We start from the raw sequence: 16,835 nt of genomic DNA, 5'->3' as shown, positions 1-16,835 counted from the left end.
ATGAAATATGTGTCTCTTAGAACTTAGAAGTAAGTATCGACAAATATGTCCATATCAATATCTATAATATTAATTTAGAAATCAGAGATATTTGACTGGGGACCGTAACCGCGGTAAATAAATATAAAATTTATTTAGAGATATCGATTGATACGCTTGTACACTCGTTTCGTATTTTCGTAAACTGATAATTCCTGTGTTTTCAGGTGTCAGAAAGATGGCAACGAAAAAATTTTCACATTCTCTTGATTAATTATCTTTTTTTCTCATGACTTCATTTACTTGTCGGATTATCGCTTTGCTCCCGGCTTCTGAGTGTCGCTTCGAGACTAATACATTCGCGAACGCGCGGGTATGAATCAGCCGCTTTTACAGCTTCTCGTTCCGCTATGTTTCAGAATTATGTGATCTCGATTGCGGGCCTCATGGACACTGCGTAGACAACGCCTGTGACTGCTTACCAGGCTGGTCCGGCGAGCTTTGCAATCTGAAGCAATGCGATCCTCGTTGCAATGAGCACGGACAATGTAAGAATGGCACGTGTCTGTGCGTCACCGGATGGAACGGAAAACACTGCACGATGGAGGGCTGTCCGAATTCTTGTTCCGGTCATGGACAGTGCAGGGTGTCAAACGACGCGCAATGGGAGTGTCAATGCTACGACGGCTGGGACGGCAAGGATTGCAGCGTACTTTTAGAACAGAACTGCAACGACGGACGAGACAACGATAAAGGTACATGTTTCAACATAATATTTGTATATTATGTATAATATTTGTTAAATATATAATCTACACATTTTATTTTAAGATTAAGACATTGAAATACTAGAAAATAAAATGTAAATTGGAAGACAATTGTATTACTACTTGGAATATTTGTGTTCGAAATTAAGCATCTAACCGAAACATTCATCAATGTAAGTGTATTCCTTTTTTTGCGACCTTAACGGAGAATAATGGGACTTTTAGATGGTCTCATTGATTGCGCTGATCCGGAATGTTGCTCCAATCACATATGCCGCAGCAGCCAGCTGTGTGTCTCGGCGCCCAAGCCAATCGATATATTGCTACGGAAACAACCACCCGCCATTACCGCTTCCTTCTTCGAGAGAATGAAGTTCCTAATCGACGAGGGCAGTCTGCAGAACTACGCTCGTCAGGAGACCTTCAACGAGAGGTAAGTTCGTCGTCGATCGTTGCGAGACTTTCCCCTCTTGTCCTTGCGACCAATGTCGTAGTCATGATCCTCGTCGTCTCCGCGTTGAAATCATTAGCGAAAATTGTCCGTCCCGATGTCGATGTTGCGTCTACAGTCTGCGTGTCTCTGAGTAAAGAAATAAAGTAGAAGATTCAACACACATGCGCGATCAGGAAAAAATGGCAGCATTAAATAGAAATATACTAGCCATTGGTGCTATGCGTGATATTACTTGCGTTCATCATATATTCCCTTTACATACGGATTTCTTGAACAATATAGAATCAATTTATTTAGCAAAAGTTTTATTAAATACTAGTTTTCTGTAATTTTTTATTGAAGTTTACATAAAAATTCAATTTTCGAGATGTTTAATATTGCATAAATCAGAAACTCTACTGCGATGTCTCAACACGTTCGTATTTTATTGAGATCACATCTATATTCTAAATTAGGCAAAGGTTCTCTATGTGATAAAGGAAATGCATGGAGAACCTGCGAAAGCCTGTGTAAAGCGTGAATCGCGAAAGTCGAGAAAGTTGCATGCTCGATGGAACGACTAAAGGTTATTAATAATACGAGTACAGGTCCCTTTGACTCGAGCCGGGAACCGAATCGGTTGAAAGATTAGTCGGACAAAGCTGATCGATCTCTATTTTTAACTAAAGCGGGAAGAAACGCGCACATAGGAGGGTCCCAGCTCTTCTCGCAGGGATCCCAGTAATCTTTATAGCTGCCTTTGCGCGCATTTATTACAAGATACACGCATACCCCTGTATATCTCTCTCTTTCTTTTTCTCGCAGTACACGTATATTACCGTACAGACAGAGTACAGACACGAGGATGCATATATATAGATTTCAATATATTATATCTGCGTTGTTGTGACCCGTGTGAAATCACATCCCAACAGTTTTCTACATATGTTTTGTACGTACGTGCGCGAGCGTGTGCCCTGCACTAACCCTCTTCCACCTTTCTTCCTCCCTTCCCTGCCCACCACACTTATCCATGTATATCTCTCTCTTTCTCTCTTGTTCATTCTTTTTCTATCTATCCCAAAGTCTTTATCGCAATCCCTTACAATCTATCTCTATCAGTACATCAATCCAAGCCCCGTTCTTTCGAATCTTTCTCTTTTTTTCTTTCTCGTGTCCGTCCGAGTGGAGCTTGCGTGAATGTGTGAGTCCATGTTTAAGCCTCGAGCTTTTCGCTCATCATGCTGACTAAAAGGGAGGGAAGGGGGTTATATACAATAACCGGACAGTTTTTTTTTTCTCCCCGACGCGTCAGGTCCGATGGAAGGGACCGGCAAATTCTAGTAATCCGAGACGCGATGTATCGAAATTTTTCGTAAAAGCGGAGTTTTCCTCAGATTCCTCTATATTTTGATTCCCATCTTTGGAAATCCTTTGCTTTTTCTCTCTCTCTCTCTCTCTCTTTCTCTCTCTCTCTCTCTCTCTCTCTCTTTCGACCTCCTTCGTACTTGACCTCTCGTCCTCGATCCTACGTCCTCCTTCTATTTTCGCCTTTAATCGCATCATTTTAACTCGGCTCTGTTTTATCCGTGCTGCCCGGTCAGTATGTTCTGGAATCACTTCAACACAAGGTAAGAAAAACCAGACGTCGATAAAGCTCGACTAAATGAACGAGGATCCGTAATAAGATCCGTCGTAGCAGTAATAAGAACCTGCTGCTGTTTGATAATATTTTCGTGCATTTGGTATCTCTCTCATATATATGTAAATACATCCTGCATCCTGATCACGACGAGACGTGCGTGTGTGCGTTCGACTGTGCTTGAGAAGTTTGACCTCATTCGATTTGATTGAATCACAACAGGTCTCTCTCTCTCTCTCTCTCTTTCTCTCTCTCTCTCTCTCTCCTCCGATCATGTAATTTTGCATCTCGTATTTATATTATCAATTGTTCTCAAGATGATAGAAATGGCAAAATCGTGGATTTATGAGCGTGAAAAAGAAATATTTCTCACTCTCACTAATACCGATGACATGTAAATGTTTTTTATTCACACTTGAGAGCAACAAATCGTAAAAAAATGAGATATGCGCTTTATGCGACATACATGATCTAAGAGTTTCTATGTGGACAGTTGGAACACGATCGTTCGAGCTCGCACTTTGTCTTCCATTATTGTTGAACACATTCTCGTGTTGCATGGTTCAGTTACCTTTTGATTCCTACGTTGTGTTTCGTGCCTTTTACGTTGAGCTTCCGACTTTGTGTTATTCGTGTATATATATTGACTGTACGTATATAAGTAGTGATTTGTCCTCGAGCATAAAACGCTCCAGTGCCAAAGAGGCACGATTATGAAGTTTCAATTATCGTATTCTGTTGCTCGTTCGAGAAGAGCAACACAACTACAATCTATAGTGACAGAGAGATCATCTGAAACATCGCGAGGAAAATAATGCAACGATTACATTCGCCGTTACTCGTGCAGCGACAAACAAAAGAGTCGAGCGGTTCCTCTTTAGCACTGAGAAGCAGAATTTATTAAAGTACGTCGCGTTGAATATTCATCGCGTATTTGCATATACGATTGGCGATCGATGCTCGGTATCGAGATATTTATTAACCGGCGAAAGAATGCTGTCACATGTAAATGGACGCGCATTATCTTCCGAGATGTAAATTTTCCTCGATTGCTTCTGTCTTTTTAAACGCCCGGGAAGACGGCACTTTGCGTGTAATTATAGCGATTCTCCCCATTATGAACATTGATTTGTCGATAATTCCAGAATATATTTTCAAAGCACTCGAATCCAAAACAAAATATTATACAAAATCTTCCGTATTTTTATTTTTATTTTAGTAAACTTAATTTTTATATCACATAATCCACAATATATTAAAAATGTTGTGTTATTAAAATTATATTATATTTATAATATTAATTTTATCTCTATTTTTTTTTTTGTTTACGAGACTTTTAAAAAATGAACACTATAAATATAAGATCCATCTTTAGCATTAGATATATTTAATAAAGAATTACAAGAATGTCCCAAAGATTTCATTAGACATTATTAAGTGACAGTATCTCTTTTCGTCGGTATATATTCACTCTGAAAAAGATTTCTAAAGAGTGTAAACAGTAAAACGTAGTAGATTGAGATTAGTCTAGAGAATAGCGGTTGCTTTGTTGGTAGTGTACGACGAAGCACAAAGAAGTGATTTTATCCGATTTATTCGTAAACTTTTCCGATTAACACGATCGTTATCTAACAGCCGATCGGCCGTCATACGCGGTCGCGTCGTTACCCATCTTGGCACGGGACTGATGGGAGTACGAGTCAGTACCAGCACACCGCTGGAAGGCTTCACCCTCACAAGAGACGACGGCTGGTTCGATCTCCTGGTGAATGGCGGCGGTGCCGTAACCCTGCAGTTTGGCAGATCGCCCTTCAAGCCGCAGAGTCATATCGTCTTCGTGCCTTGGAACGAGGTAGGCGTAAATTTGAATTAATCACTCTATTATATTCAAATGCTTAACTGTAGGTTGACACTGAATCAGCCAAAATTGACGAAACTTTTTAACGAAGTTAAATTTCGCGATGTAAAAGGAATGACTTAATAATATCTTTATTAAAATGCGTGAATAAGTTTATTGTTCCAGCAGCTTCTAAAATGCATATCTGTTTCCTTCCAGGTCGTCATAATCGACAAGATTGTTATGAGCACCGCCGAGGAGAAGCCGCCCATCCACGTTCCACATGCATGCGCCGCTCACGATTACGATCTTATGAAGCCGGTCGTCTTGGCTACCTGGAAGCATGGCTTCCAAGGAGCTTGTCCGGATAAAAGCGCCATTTTGGCGGAGTCTCAAGTTATACAGGAGAGCTTGCAAATACCCGGAACGGGCTTGAATCTAGTATATCACAGTTCACGAGCAGCCGGTTATCTCTCCACCATACAACTGCAACTGACTCCGGAAGTCATACCAGCGACCTTAAATTTGATACATTTGAGAATCACGATCGAGGGTATACTCTTCGAGAAGACCTTCGAGGCTGATCCAGTAATCAAGTTCACCTATGCATGGAACCGCTTGAACGTCTATCGCCAACGCGTTTACGGAGTTACAACTGCTATGGTAAAGGTTGGCTACGAGTATAACGATTGCAAAGATATTATCTGGGATGTGCAAACAACGAAGTTGAGCGGTCACGACATGTCCATCTCGGAAGTTGGCGGTTGGAACTTGGATATTCATCATAGATACAATTTCCACGAAGGTATTTTGCAGAAAGGAGACGGCTCAAACATTTATCTGAAGCATAAGCCAAGAGTTATTCTCACCACGATGGGAGATGGTCATCAGAGACCGTTGGATTGTTACGATTGCGACGGGCAAGCTTCCAAGCAGCGTCTCTTAGCGCCCGTTGCTCTTGCCACTGCAGCGGACGGCTCCATCTTTGTCGGTGATTTCAATCTAGTCAGGAAGATTCTCGTTGATGGAACAGTCAGAACTGTAGTTAGACTAAAGTATGTAATTGATATTGATTAATTTTACGCGATAGTTTCTTAAATCTCTTTGGATTGCTCTGAAATCTTTTAGCTTTACAATATTTTTAACTTTATATTTTTGTTCTTCCAGCGCAACCAGGGTATCATATCGTTATCACATTGCCCTGAGCCCGCTGGACGGCGTTCTTTACATATCGGATCCAGAATCTCACCAGATCATTCGCGTACGCGACACCAACGATTACACGGATCCCGATCATAACTGGGAAACAGTAGTCGGTTCCGGAGAACGTTGTCTTCCCGGCGACGAAGCTCATTGCGGCGACGGTGCGCTTGCACGAGATGCTAAACTCGCTTATCCCAAGGGCGTTGCCGTCTCCGCCGATAACGTCTTGTACTTTGCCGATGGCACGAATATACGGATGGTTGACAGAGACGGTATCATCACCACCGTGATCGGCAATCATATGCACAAGTCGCACTGGAAACCCATACCCTGTGAAGGAACATTGAACGTCGAAGAGGTTCATCTACGCTGGCCTACCGAATTGGCGATCAATCCCCTAGATAATTCGCTACACATGATCGACGATCACATGGTTCTCCAGTTAGCGCCGGACGGTCGTGTCAAAGTCGTTGCCGGTCGTCCACTCCACTGCGCTTCTCCGTCAGCCTCATTCGACACAGAACTCGCGACTCATGCTACTCTTGTGATGCCGCAGAGTATCGCATTCGGTCCATCAGGTGATCTCTATATTGCCGAGAGCGATTCCCAGAGGATCAATCGCGTTCGCGTGATCGGTACCGACGGCAAGATCTCACCGTACGCCGGTGCTGAGTCCAAGTGCAATTGCCTGGAGCGCGGTTGCGATTGCTTTGAGGCCGATCATTATCTGGCATCCACGTCCAAGTTTAATACTATATCCGCCGTGGCGGTTTCACCCGACGGGATAGTGCACATCGGCGACCAGGCCAACTATCGTATTCGTTCGGTAACGGCGAGCATTCCTGATGCAAGCGGCGCGCGAGAATATGAGATTTACGCACCCGATACGCAAGAAATCTATGTGTTCAATCGGTTCGGCCAGCACATCGCCACGAAGAACATTCTGACCGGCGAGACTGTGTATCTCTTCACATATAACGTCAACACCAGCAACGGCAAACTCAGCACTGTGACGGACGCGGCTGGTAACAAAGTCTTTTTGCTGAGAGATTACAGTAGTCAAGTGAACTCAATCGAGAATACAAAGGGACAGAAATGCAGATTAAGAATGTCTAGGATGAAGATGCTGCACGAATTGAGCACGCCCGACAATTACAACGTCACTTTCGATTATCACGGGCCGACTGGTCTGCTGAAGACGAAACTCGATAGTACCGGCCGCAGCTACGTTTACAATTATGATGAATTTGGCAGGCTAACCAGCGCAGTGACACCTACGGGCAAAGTGATCAGCTTGACATTTGATCTCAGCTTGAAAGGCGCCATAGTCAAAGTGGGACAGAACAACAGGAAGCCCATCTCGATGTTGATCAAAGGATCATCCGTTGTCACGAAAGTCGGAGAGGCCGAGCAGAGGACGACAGTTCTCGCCGATGGCTCAGTTGGAAGGGTAACACCATGGGCTCACACTGTCAGCACCGACAGTATGCCATATTCAATCCTGGCTGAAATCGAGCCTCTGTTAGGTGAAAGCTATCCCGTGCCGGCTAAACAGAGAACAGAAATTGCTGGTGATCTGGCTAATCGCTTCGAATGGCGATACTTCCTCCGAAAGATTCAAGGAAATAAGAATCGCGGAAACTCGAAGGCAATTGCCCAGGTCGGCAGGAAGCTTCGAGTCAATGGCGAGATCCTGCTATCTCTCGAGTACGACAGAGAAACAAACACCGTAGCTGTGTTTATGGACGATCGGGTAGAATTGTTGAATGTCACATACGACAGAACCGCTAGACCCGTTAAATGGGGACCGAGAAACGGTATCTTTGCCGGTGTCGAGCTGGAATACGATCGATTCAGCAGACTGACTAGCTGGACATGGGGTGACATCAGCGAAACGTATGGCTTCGATAGAGCGGGTCGATTGTACGAGATCAAGTATAGTGACGGTACGTCGATGGTGTACGCCTTTAAAGACATGTTTAGCAGTTTGCCGCTGAAGGTCACTACGCCGCGTGGAAGTGATTATCTTCTTCAATACGACGAGGCAGGAGCATTGCAATCGCTCACTACACCGAGGGGACACATTCATACATTCTCTCTTCAAACATCTCTCGGGTTCTACAAGTATCAATATTACTCGCCAATGAATAGACATCCATATGAGATTTTGTACAATGACGACGGTCAGATTCTTGCTAAGGTGTATCCTCATCAAAGCGGGAAAGTCGCTTACGTCTATGATCACGCTGGAAAACTCGAAACCACGCTTGCCGGTAAGTAGTACATATAATTTCACTAAAATAAAATTATATTTTTATTTCTTCTCCTTATTGAATTTTGATAATTGTGATTAAGAAAAAAATATTGTCGATTTATAAACTTATGAAATTATTAGACACACTTTGTTAATTAAAAATTGTAAATGTTTTGTGTGTATAGGATTATCCTCAATACATTACACCTATCAAGAAACGACCAGTCTAGTGCGTAGCATTGACATCAATGAACCAAACTTTGAGATGCGTATCGAGTACAAATATCATGCTGGCATCGTGAAGGATGAAAAAATCAAGTTTGGCAGTAAGAGCGGTATGGATAACGCTCATTATCGTTATCAGTACGACGGTAACGCGCGCATATCCGGTATCGAAGTTGATATCAACGGCAAACAACTGCCTCAGCTTCGTCTCAAATACAACCAGAATCTCGGTGTACTGGAAGGCGTCGGTGATCTTAGGATATATAGAAATGTCTTCAACCGATCAGTTATGCAGGACAGCAGCAAACAGTTCTTCACGGTCACGGACTACGACGAGCATGGTCGCGTCAAGACGGTACTGATGAACATCCGATCATTCGATGTGTTCCGTATGGAGCTCGAGTACGACAATCGCAATCGCATCAAGATGAGGAAGCTCACGATTGGAAAAGAATCGATGGAGAAGAAGGAATGGTCCAGAATGGAGAAGATCACGTATAACGCAGACGGTCATGTACTCGAGGTAGCGGATACCGAGAATAATTGGCAATACGCGTACGATGAAAACGGTAACGTGATCGGCGTGACTGAGCATAACGAGAAGATCGTCTTGGGCTATGACAGTGGCGATCGAGTGGTCCAGTACGGTGACGTTGAGTTCAACTCCTACGATGGACGCGGCTTCGTCGTGATTCGTGGCGAACACAAATATAGGTAAGTATTTTTTATTCTTTTGAAAATTAAAAAGAGATCTGTGTAAAATATAATTAAATTTTATTAATATATAACAAATTTTGTATATATATATATATATGGAATATCTATCTTTTTCGCAGCAAATTTTGCAGAAAATTTTTCTGCAAAACATCTTTCTGAAAAACATTGATCTAAAAATACTATACTATAATAGATACACATCATAATATATATTATCAATTTTCTTTTCTTCAGATACAATTCGCGCGGTCAGCTGATTCATGCATCGGAGCATAAGAAATTCCAAATTTGGTACTTCTACGACGATCGCGGCCGATTAGTGTCGATGAACGACGATCGAGAAAACATCACTCAATTCTTCTACGCGAATCCGAAAACTCCAGATCTAATAACGCACGTGCATTTCCCGAAATTGTCCAAAACATTCCGGTTCCTCTACGACTCACGCGATTTTCTGATGACTGTGGAAACGTCCGAGCAACGCTTCTATGTCGCAACGGATCAGAATGGTTCACCTCTCGCTCTTTTCGACACCAATGGCAATCTCATCAAAGAGATGCAACGTACGCCATTTGGCAAGATCATCAAGGATACCAATCCGGACTTCTATTTGCCCATTGATTTCCACGGTGGTCTCTTCGATCCTAATACCAAGTTGATTTATTTGAACAAGAGGCTCTACGATCCGACTGTCGGTCAATGGATGACACCTGCTTGGGAGCAAATGGCTAACGAACTCACCACACCGACCGACATATTCATCTATCGCTTCCGCAACAACGATCCTGTCAACTTTAAGCAAAACGTCGAATATATGACAGATCTGGCGAGTTGGTTGAAACTCTACGGCTACGACATCTCAACAATGCTCGGTTCCGAATACACAAAACAGATGGTGTATCAACCAAGCGCCACCGTCACATCCCCGCAATTGACTCCGGACTTTGGCGTGATGTCTGGACTGCAATGCATCGTAAATCGCGTTCAAGAGAAGTTCTCCGATCTTGGTTTCGTGCCCAAGCCATTGTTAAAACTAGAGCCGAAGACGCGAAATCTGTTGCCGCGGGTGGCTCATCGTCGGGCCGTCTTCGGCGAGGGTATTCTGGTGTCGCGCGTCGGCGGTCGGGCTTTGGTGAGCGTAGTGGACGGCGTGAACAGTGTGGTACAGGACGTGGTCACGTCCGTATTCAACAACTCGTATTTCCTGCCGCTACATTTCAGTGTGCATGATCAAGATGTCTTTTATTTCGTCAAGGATAACGCACTAAAAATCCGCGACGACATGGAGGAACTGCATCGTCTCGGCGGCATGTTCAACGTGTCCACGCACGAGACGACAGAGCACGGTGCCGGCACATGGAAAGAATTGAGATTGCACAATCCTGACGCGGCAGTGGTGATCAAATACGGAGCCGATCCTGAGCAGGAGCGGCACCGGATTCTGAAACACGCGCACAAGCGTGCCGTCGAACGCGCCTGGGAGATCGAAAAGCAACTGGTGATGGCCGGTTTCCAGGGTCGGGGAGACTGGTCCAAGGAGGAGAAGGACGAGCTCATCAGTCGCGGCACAGTCGATGGCTATGAGGGCGTCGATATCCACAGCGTACACAGGTATCCTCAGCTCGCCGATGACCCTGGTAACGTCGCGTTCACCCGCGATACCAAAAGGAAGAGGCGAAAGAGCGGCAACAGGCGCAACAGGACTCACAGGCACGACTCGTGATTCGAGGACGCCACGACGCGAGTTCAAAGTATCGCTTGGGACTTGATTCGCGCGTGAAGCGAAGGAACGGAAGAGAAAGAGAGAGAGTCACTGCGTCTCGGAGGAAATGGTAGGATGGTTTTGTCGCCATAATGTGATTTACGTAAATCGCAATTTGCGCAAGCGGCCAACATCGTTGCTCCTTTCTCTCCTCGATCCTGCTCTCGGCCTCTCTCTCTCTCTCTCTCTCTCTTTCTCTCTCATACTCGTCGTCGAGAGGGACGCGAAGATCTATCATAAGCGACGACGAACGATACATCTCGTGTCCAATCTATCGATGTGCCATAAGCGCGTCTATATACGATCGCGAGCGATCTTAAATTTTGGATCAATTGATGCGTGCAGAAACGATGGGTGTGAGAACGGATCGCGAAGTGTCAAAATTAACCTAGTCGCATTATTAACGAAATGAAGAATATAAAGCTTGTTATATGGTGATTAGTTTATAGAGAAAGAAAGGAGAGAAAGGAAGAAACGAGGGAGAGAGAAAGAGAAAAGGAGATGGCGAATATAGATGCATATAGAGATGCAAGACAGGATAAAAGTGCGTGCATAGACTTTTAAGGTGCCGTCCGCGACGAAATCGATAGTGTTTTTTGCGAAAAAGAGGGTGAGAGGGAAATGTACGTGTCTTGGACTTTCGTCATAGATCATTGGTAAAAATTGAGTTGGTGTTGATTTACGCAATAGGGTGGGTCTATAAGACACGCGTATATACGCACGCATATACGAGACAGGAGCGTGAGACGAGATCAGCGCATCGAAATTAGAAGATGCGAGGCGAGAGAGAAGATAATTTTCAATATAAAAGATATTCGGAAGTTTTCGCGGGGTAAGAGAGCATCAGTTCTGTTTGAAATGTTCTCACCTCGCATCTCTAGTCGGGACGTATTCATTCGAGAATGGACAAGTGAGAGTGAAAGAGAGAAAAAGGAAGAGAGAGAGAGAGAGAAAGATAGAGAGAAAGAGAAAGAGACAAACATGGGGAATAGATATATACGACAGATATTTTTAACATGGCGCAAATTGGTGTACTAGGTGCGAGACGAGCAATTGTAAATATAGCTACACTCGAACTTAATAGTAAATGTAGATAAAATATCGTAATATGTAAAAGAAATGCGCGCGAGAACGGTCGTAAACACAAGTGGAACTGTCGATACCGCTTTTTTATATATATACAAAGAAGAATACACATGAGTCAACACGTGCATAAAGATATATAGGAATTTACCTCCCCGAAATATACGCGAACGGGAGAAATAATATGGGGAAAGTCGTGAAATTATCGGACGCGTCGCGATTCTATTTTTTTGTTTTAGTAAAAATGTGGAAAACGTAGAAAATTTTGTTAGGAGAAAACAATTAGCGTCAAACGGATGGTTCACATTAATCTGAACCCAGGCCTACGCACACAATTGACACACGTACATATACACATACATAGATGTAACTACACTATCGCTTTAAATCGGCATACGTATCGTACGATCGACGATGTCGTCTCATCGATTTTGTCGTATAAACGCATAATTGGAGCCAAGTATAAGTACGGCACTTAGAATCGAAATCAAGTCAAGTTTAAGAGCCATAGAGTTTATTTTAAATATAATTTCATACTTAAAATAACGTAAGTTCAAATGGAGTTTTCGAGACGTTAGATAAATGGAACAACACTTTGATTTTTCAAGAATAAAATTAATAATCAATGTGAATTAAACCATAAAATATTAAACTATATATAATAGGCACATTAGAAAATGATTAAGAAAATGATACTTATTAATTTTATCACTGCAAAGCTGTCGCATTGTCTCATTTATCCGCTCAATTGTCTCACTTGAGCATAAACTTTATAGATTTTAAACTTGACGAATATTTCGATTATGAAAGAAGAGGGTGCCTGAGGTATAAGCGAATCTACCGATTCGTCGTAGATAATGTAGACACTTGTAAATAGGCATCACGTAAACGAGTAAGAATTACTATTGTTACATAACATTCTCATGTAACACAAATCGACGTGACGAGACGAACAACAGTTACGGAATGTGTCGAAGTAATAATGTCCAGAATAATAATAATAATAATAATAATAATAATAATAATAATAATAATAATAATAATAATAATGATAATATGATAACGCGATAAGAGTAATAATAAATATAGAGTAATAATATTAATAATAATAATAATAATAAAATAAAAAATAATAATAATAATGGAATACGATAATATTACCATTGTGTACGAGAAATGCCCCGCCTATCTTTCTACTAAAAATGAAAAATTATTTTTTGAATTGTGTCGTCGAGAGAAGAAAAGTCCTATGTAACCGTGTGTATGTGGGATCGCCCTGTGAAGAGAACCTCACCCCGCGCTCCACCGAAGAGAGTACCCGGCAAAAAATAGGGTTTAGCAAGAATCCATGCAGAGATTTGTTTCAAGTTTTAAATTTTGAATTCTAAAAATAGGGCATCGGAAGTTTGCGATTATTGAATTCTTTTTTATAACTTTTCTCATTTGTGTCAAATTATTTTTATTTTCATCAGAAATAATTAAGAAATTGTCAATAATTAAAAAAGAAATCATTTAGAATTAAATTCGACATCAGTATTTAATTACTAGTATTTTAATCCCGCAAAAATTGTTAATTTTGATCTCAAAAATCAAGTATCTAATTTCACCAAACTCTCTCGCGATTCTTTTAATTCGTCTATTTTTTCAGGGTACAACCTTGACCCCTCCTCTCTATAACTGATATAGCTGAATTTGTCGGTGTTTATCAATATTGGGTAAATAAGAAAAAAGAAGGTAGATCGAAGTCTGTGGTTCGGGTCGAATAAAGTAACCGATTAAATAGAAAGTAAAGATACAAAAAAAAACCGAATATAACGCATAATATATATAGGGGTACACGGTGAGCCAACGTGCGAGCCCACGCAGCTCCACCACGTTGTGTTCTACGTAGGCGATATATAATAAAAAAAAATACATAATCATAACTGCAAACGTACGTATTAGTTGACGAATTGACGTGGGGTTTAGCGAATGATTAAGGGAATGTGCTAGTGAATCTTCAGGTAACATCGCTGTACATATCTGTTGTGTATAGCCTACTGTCTCGCGAAAGTAGTCTTCACATCCTCGTATAGAAAAAAATTTCCACCAAAGAATTTTAGCGGCGAGACGACATTGATTTTGCAATATTTAAAAGTCAAGTCCCACAACTGGCATATCTTTAAAATCTTCCGCATCGTTGTTTGAATCAAAGAGACATCTTTGCAAACAAAATTTAATTGAGAAAGAGAAAGAAATTGATAGAATTCGTATATGTGTATTTTATATCGTAACAAATTTTCCATAATTGTAAACGTGCCGCTGAAATTCTTATGCTCTTCGTTAAATATTCTGTTTAAAGAAAGATTTTTTTTCGTTAATCGCCTTTTCCGGAGGGAAACCTAAGGTTGGACGAGGCATATCGATCTGTGATCGATCCGGTGTGATGCAGTGACTAAATTTTATTCTCCTCCGTATAAATAGAACAAGCAATAGGTCGAAAACTTAATACTTTAACGCAGCATATTGCTCAATCATCGAAACCTCGGGGCCGGTTTTAAACTCTAATAAAATTGTTTCTACACATTATTGTAATCTCGAGAATAATTTTCATTTATAATTTCACATTGAAACGTATACGTTAGAGTAATATTTAAGAGAAAACTATAAAAATTATCTATTCAAGATTAAAATGTGGTAGGAAAAGATATCGAGATAATTTCATGGTAACTGATAACTACAAAATTAAATTTTATTCCATTTGATGCGCAAACAATTGGATTACGATCGATTTGTTAATATTATTTTATATATATATATTTTGCTGTGAAAAATTAGAAAATTTAAAAATCTCACTCATCGGAGTAGACCGTCATTCTTATAAAACGGACGTGTGTAATTAATTTTAAACTAATCGAATTTAACGTGGCCAGATTGCCTCTTCGGTGATGTTTCCGATTGTCGCCTCGGGTAACCCGCATCCCCTCGCTATTACGTTCTTAATGATCTCCTCGGCTCTCTTGGAGCACGAGGGGATAAAATCCCCTCCGTAGCAGCGCTTGTTACCGAGTTGTCTATTAATCCGACACGCGCGCGTTATTGTATAATTTGTAATAGAAACGCTCGGCATCGTTGCGGCAGCGTTTCGTCAACGCCTCGAACGAGAGTAACCCAGGCGAACGATTTTCGTTGCAAGCGTTTTTCTATGTGTACTCGTCTACTCGCAAAACAATACGTAAAAACGGGAGAGAGAAAAAGAAAAAAAAACGATACGACGTTAAAAAGTACTCGAGTTAACTTTACGCTTAGCGCATGTTTCCTTCGAGCGCAAGAGAGCCGCGGGTGAATTCCGTCTGCTAATCCTTTTTTTTTTTTTTTTTACGAAACTTTTAATGTAGTCTCATTAAGCGGCCTGACAAAAATATATTCGATCGAATTTATACAAGATAAGAATTGCGGTTTCTGCAATTTCTTCATCTGCCACAAATACAACAGTAGGACAAAAAATCGTAGAGATGTGAAAGTAAAACATCATTTTCAGAGATATTAAATTATTTTAATATACATAATAAGATTTTATATCAAAAATACAGAATGACATATATTCGCTATAATCTTAGTATTCTTTGATTTACAATATCTAAATAAATGCAACAAAATATCAAAACCAACATGAATTTTCGAAAATCGTATTCTCTACTTGCAAATTTTTAATATTTATTACATTTTGGAATAGAAGGATTAAAAAAAATAGGAACACGGGATTCTCGACGCGGCTCGTCGCAGGAAGTGCAAAATTTATTATTGTTATGCCGGATTGCGATCGGCAGGTGCGATCGATACGCGATTAAGAAAAAGCAATACTTCGTAACTATCGTGTATGTCTCTGAATGCTGTTAAAAGGCCGGCGATAGAACGCGAGAGAGACAATGATAAATATGTCAAAAAGTGAAGAGAGCGTGAAAGGAAGGGTGTATGAGAAACTAAAAAGCGCGCGAGAAAGAGAGACATTATATATACATAGATTAATATATATATATATATATATATATAAATATATGCGAGAGTTGCGTTAACTGATAGTTACTGCGAGGGGAAAGGAAGGAAGTCGTGCGCTTTTTTATATATATATTGGCGAGCCGAGACATCGTATGTCTCTCGCGCTTCTTTCTCGTAAGCCAGAGAAATTGCAGCGGTCGCGCGTGATCTTTCTTTTTGTACATATTGTATAACATACGATCGAAAATGATATTAACATCACACGATGACACAGGGAGCGCCTTTCGAAATCTCTCCGCGATCGATATCACGGAGTCCTAACCGGAGCAACATTCTAAGTAAGCGGTAAACGCTAAACGTTTACGGTTGATGGAAAGTATTATAAATTGTCATGCACAATTTTTATCTTGAATGCATATCGTATGTGTATAATTGCACATCTCTATACACATACGCGATTTGATACATTACCGTAAAACATGCTAAAGGTCCAGATAAAAAAGCTCTATATCAGATACGGATGTATGTGTTATGAGAATTTTTATCTTGGACTCTGATATAATATTGTTCGCTTTAATATTTATCATAAAATGTGGTATACACATATGTCTCCGTTATCGTTCGTGGATGGAACAGAAGAGAGCTGCCACGCAAGGAGGAGAAAAAAAAAGTCACAAACGTACGCGACATTGATGTTATTAATTAGGGTACCTACAATTATCCGTAGCGATGGTAGTTTCGTACACCCGTGCCCGCAAAAAGGAAAGGAGAATCGTGTCACCGTAGCGACCTTTATACTTTCATATAAAGAGATGATGGTCAATTTATAATAGATGGAGAGAAGAAGTGACAAAAACTATAAAAACTGAGACTCCTTCCTGGCATTTACTCTCGATATTTGGTGTGTCGGTGAACCCTAAGATCACCGAAGTACTCTGCGTTGATACCACTGCTT

General features: G+C 41.1%; 1 protein-coding gene across 7 annotated transcripts in view; it reads left to right on the top strand.

Annotated features, from left to right (window-relative positions):
• The window catches only part of Ten-m (teneurin transmembrane protein Ten-m), a 525,552-nt gene extending 508,749 nt beyond the window's left edge, over positions 1-16,803 (top strand). For 5 of the 7 annotated variants that reach the window (XM_070305172.1, XM_070305177.1, XM_070305179.1 and 2 more), the window contains 8 exons: positions 399-734; positions 972-1,179; positions 2,784-2,810; positions 4,457-4,673; positions 4,878-5,713; positions 5,826-8,134; positions 8,301-9,054; positions 9,292-16,803. In XM_070305172.1, coding sequence (XP_070161273.1) covers positions 399-734; positions 972-1,179; positions 2,784-2,810; positions 4,457-4,673; positions 4,878-5,713; positions 5,826-8,134; positions 8,301-9,054; positions 9,292-10,780 — 6,176 coding nt within the window. In that variant the 3' untranslated portion in view covers positions 10,781-16,803. The remainder of the gene's footprint in view (positions 1-398; positions 735-971; positions 1,180-2,783; positions 2,811-4,456; positions 4,674-4,877; positions 5,714-5,825; positions 8,135-8,300; positions 9,055-9,291) is intronic. The other 2 variants (XM_070305173.1, XM_070305175.1) reach the window with 1 other exon arrangement.
• The last annotated feature ends 32 nt before the right edge of the window (positions 16,804-16,835 follow it).

This window comes from Polyergus mexicanus, unplaced genomic scaffold (genome assembly GCF_030449975.1).
Source record: "Polyergus mexicanus isolate NDT 795.1 unplaced genomic scaffold, iyPolMexi1.0 SCAF_12, whole genome shotgun sequence".
Classification (NCBI taxonomy): Eukaryota; Metazoa; Arthropoda; class Insecta; order Hymenoptera; family Formicidae; genus Polyergus; species Polyergus mexicanus.
Note: the sequence above shows the minus strand (reverse complement) of the source record. Positions and strands in the feature narration are given on the sequence as shown.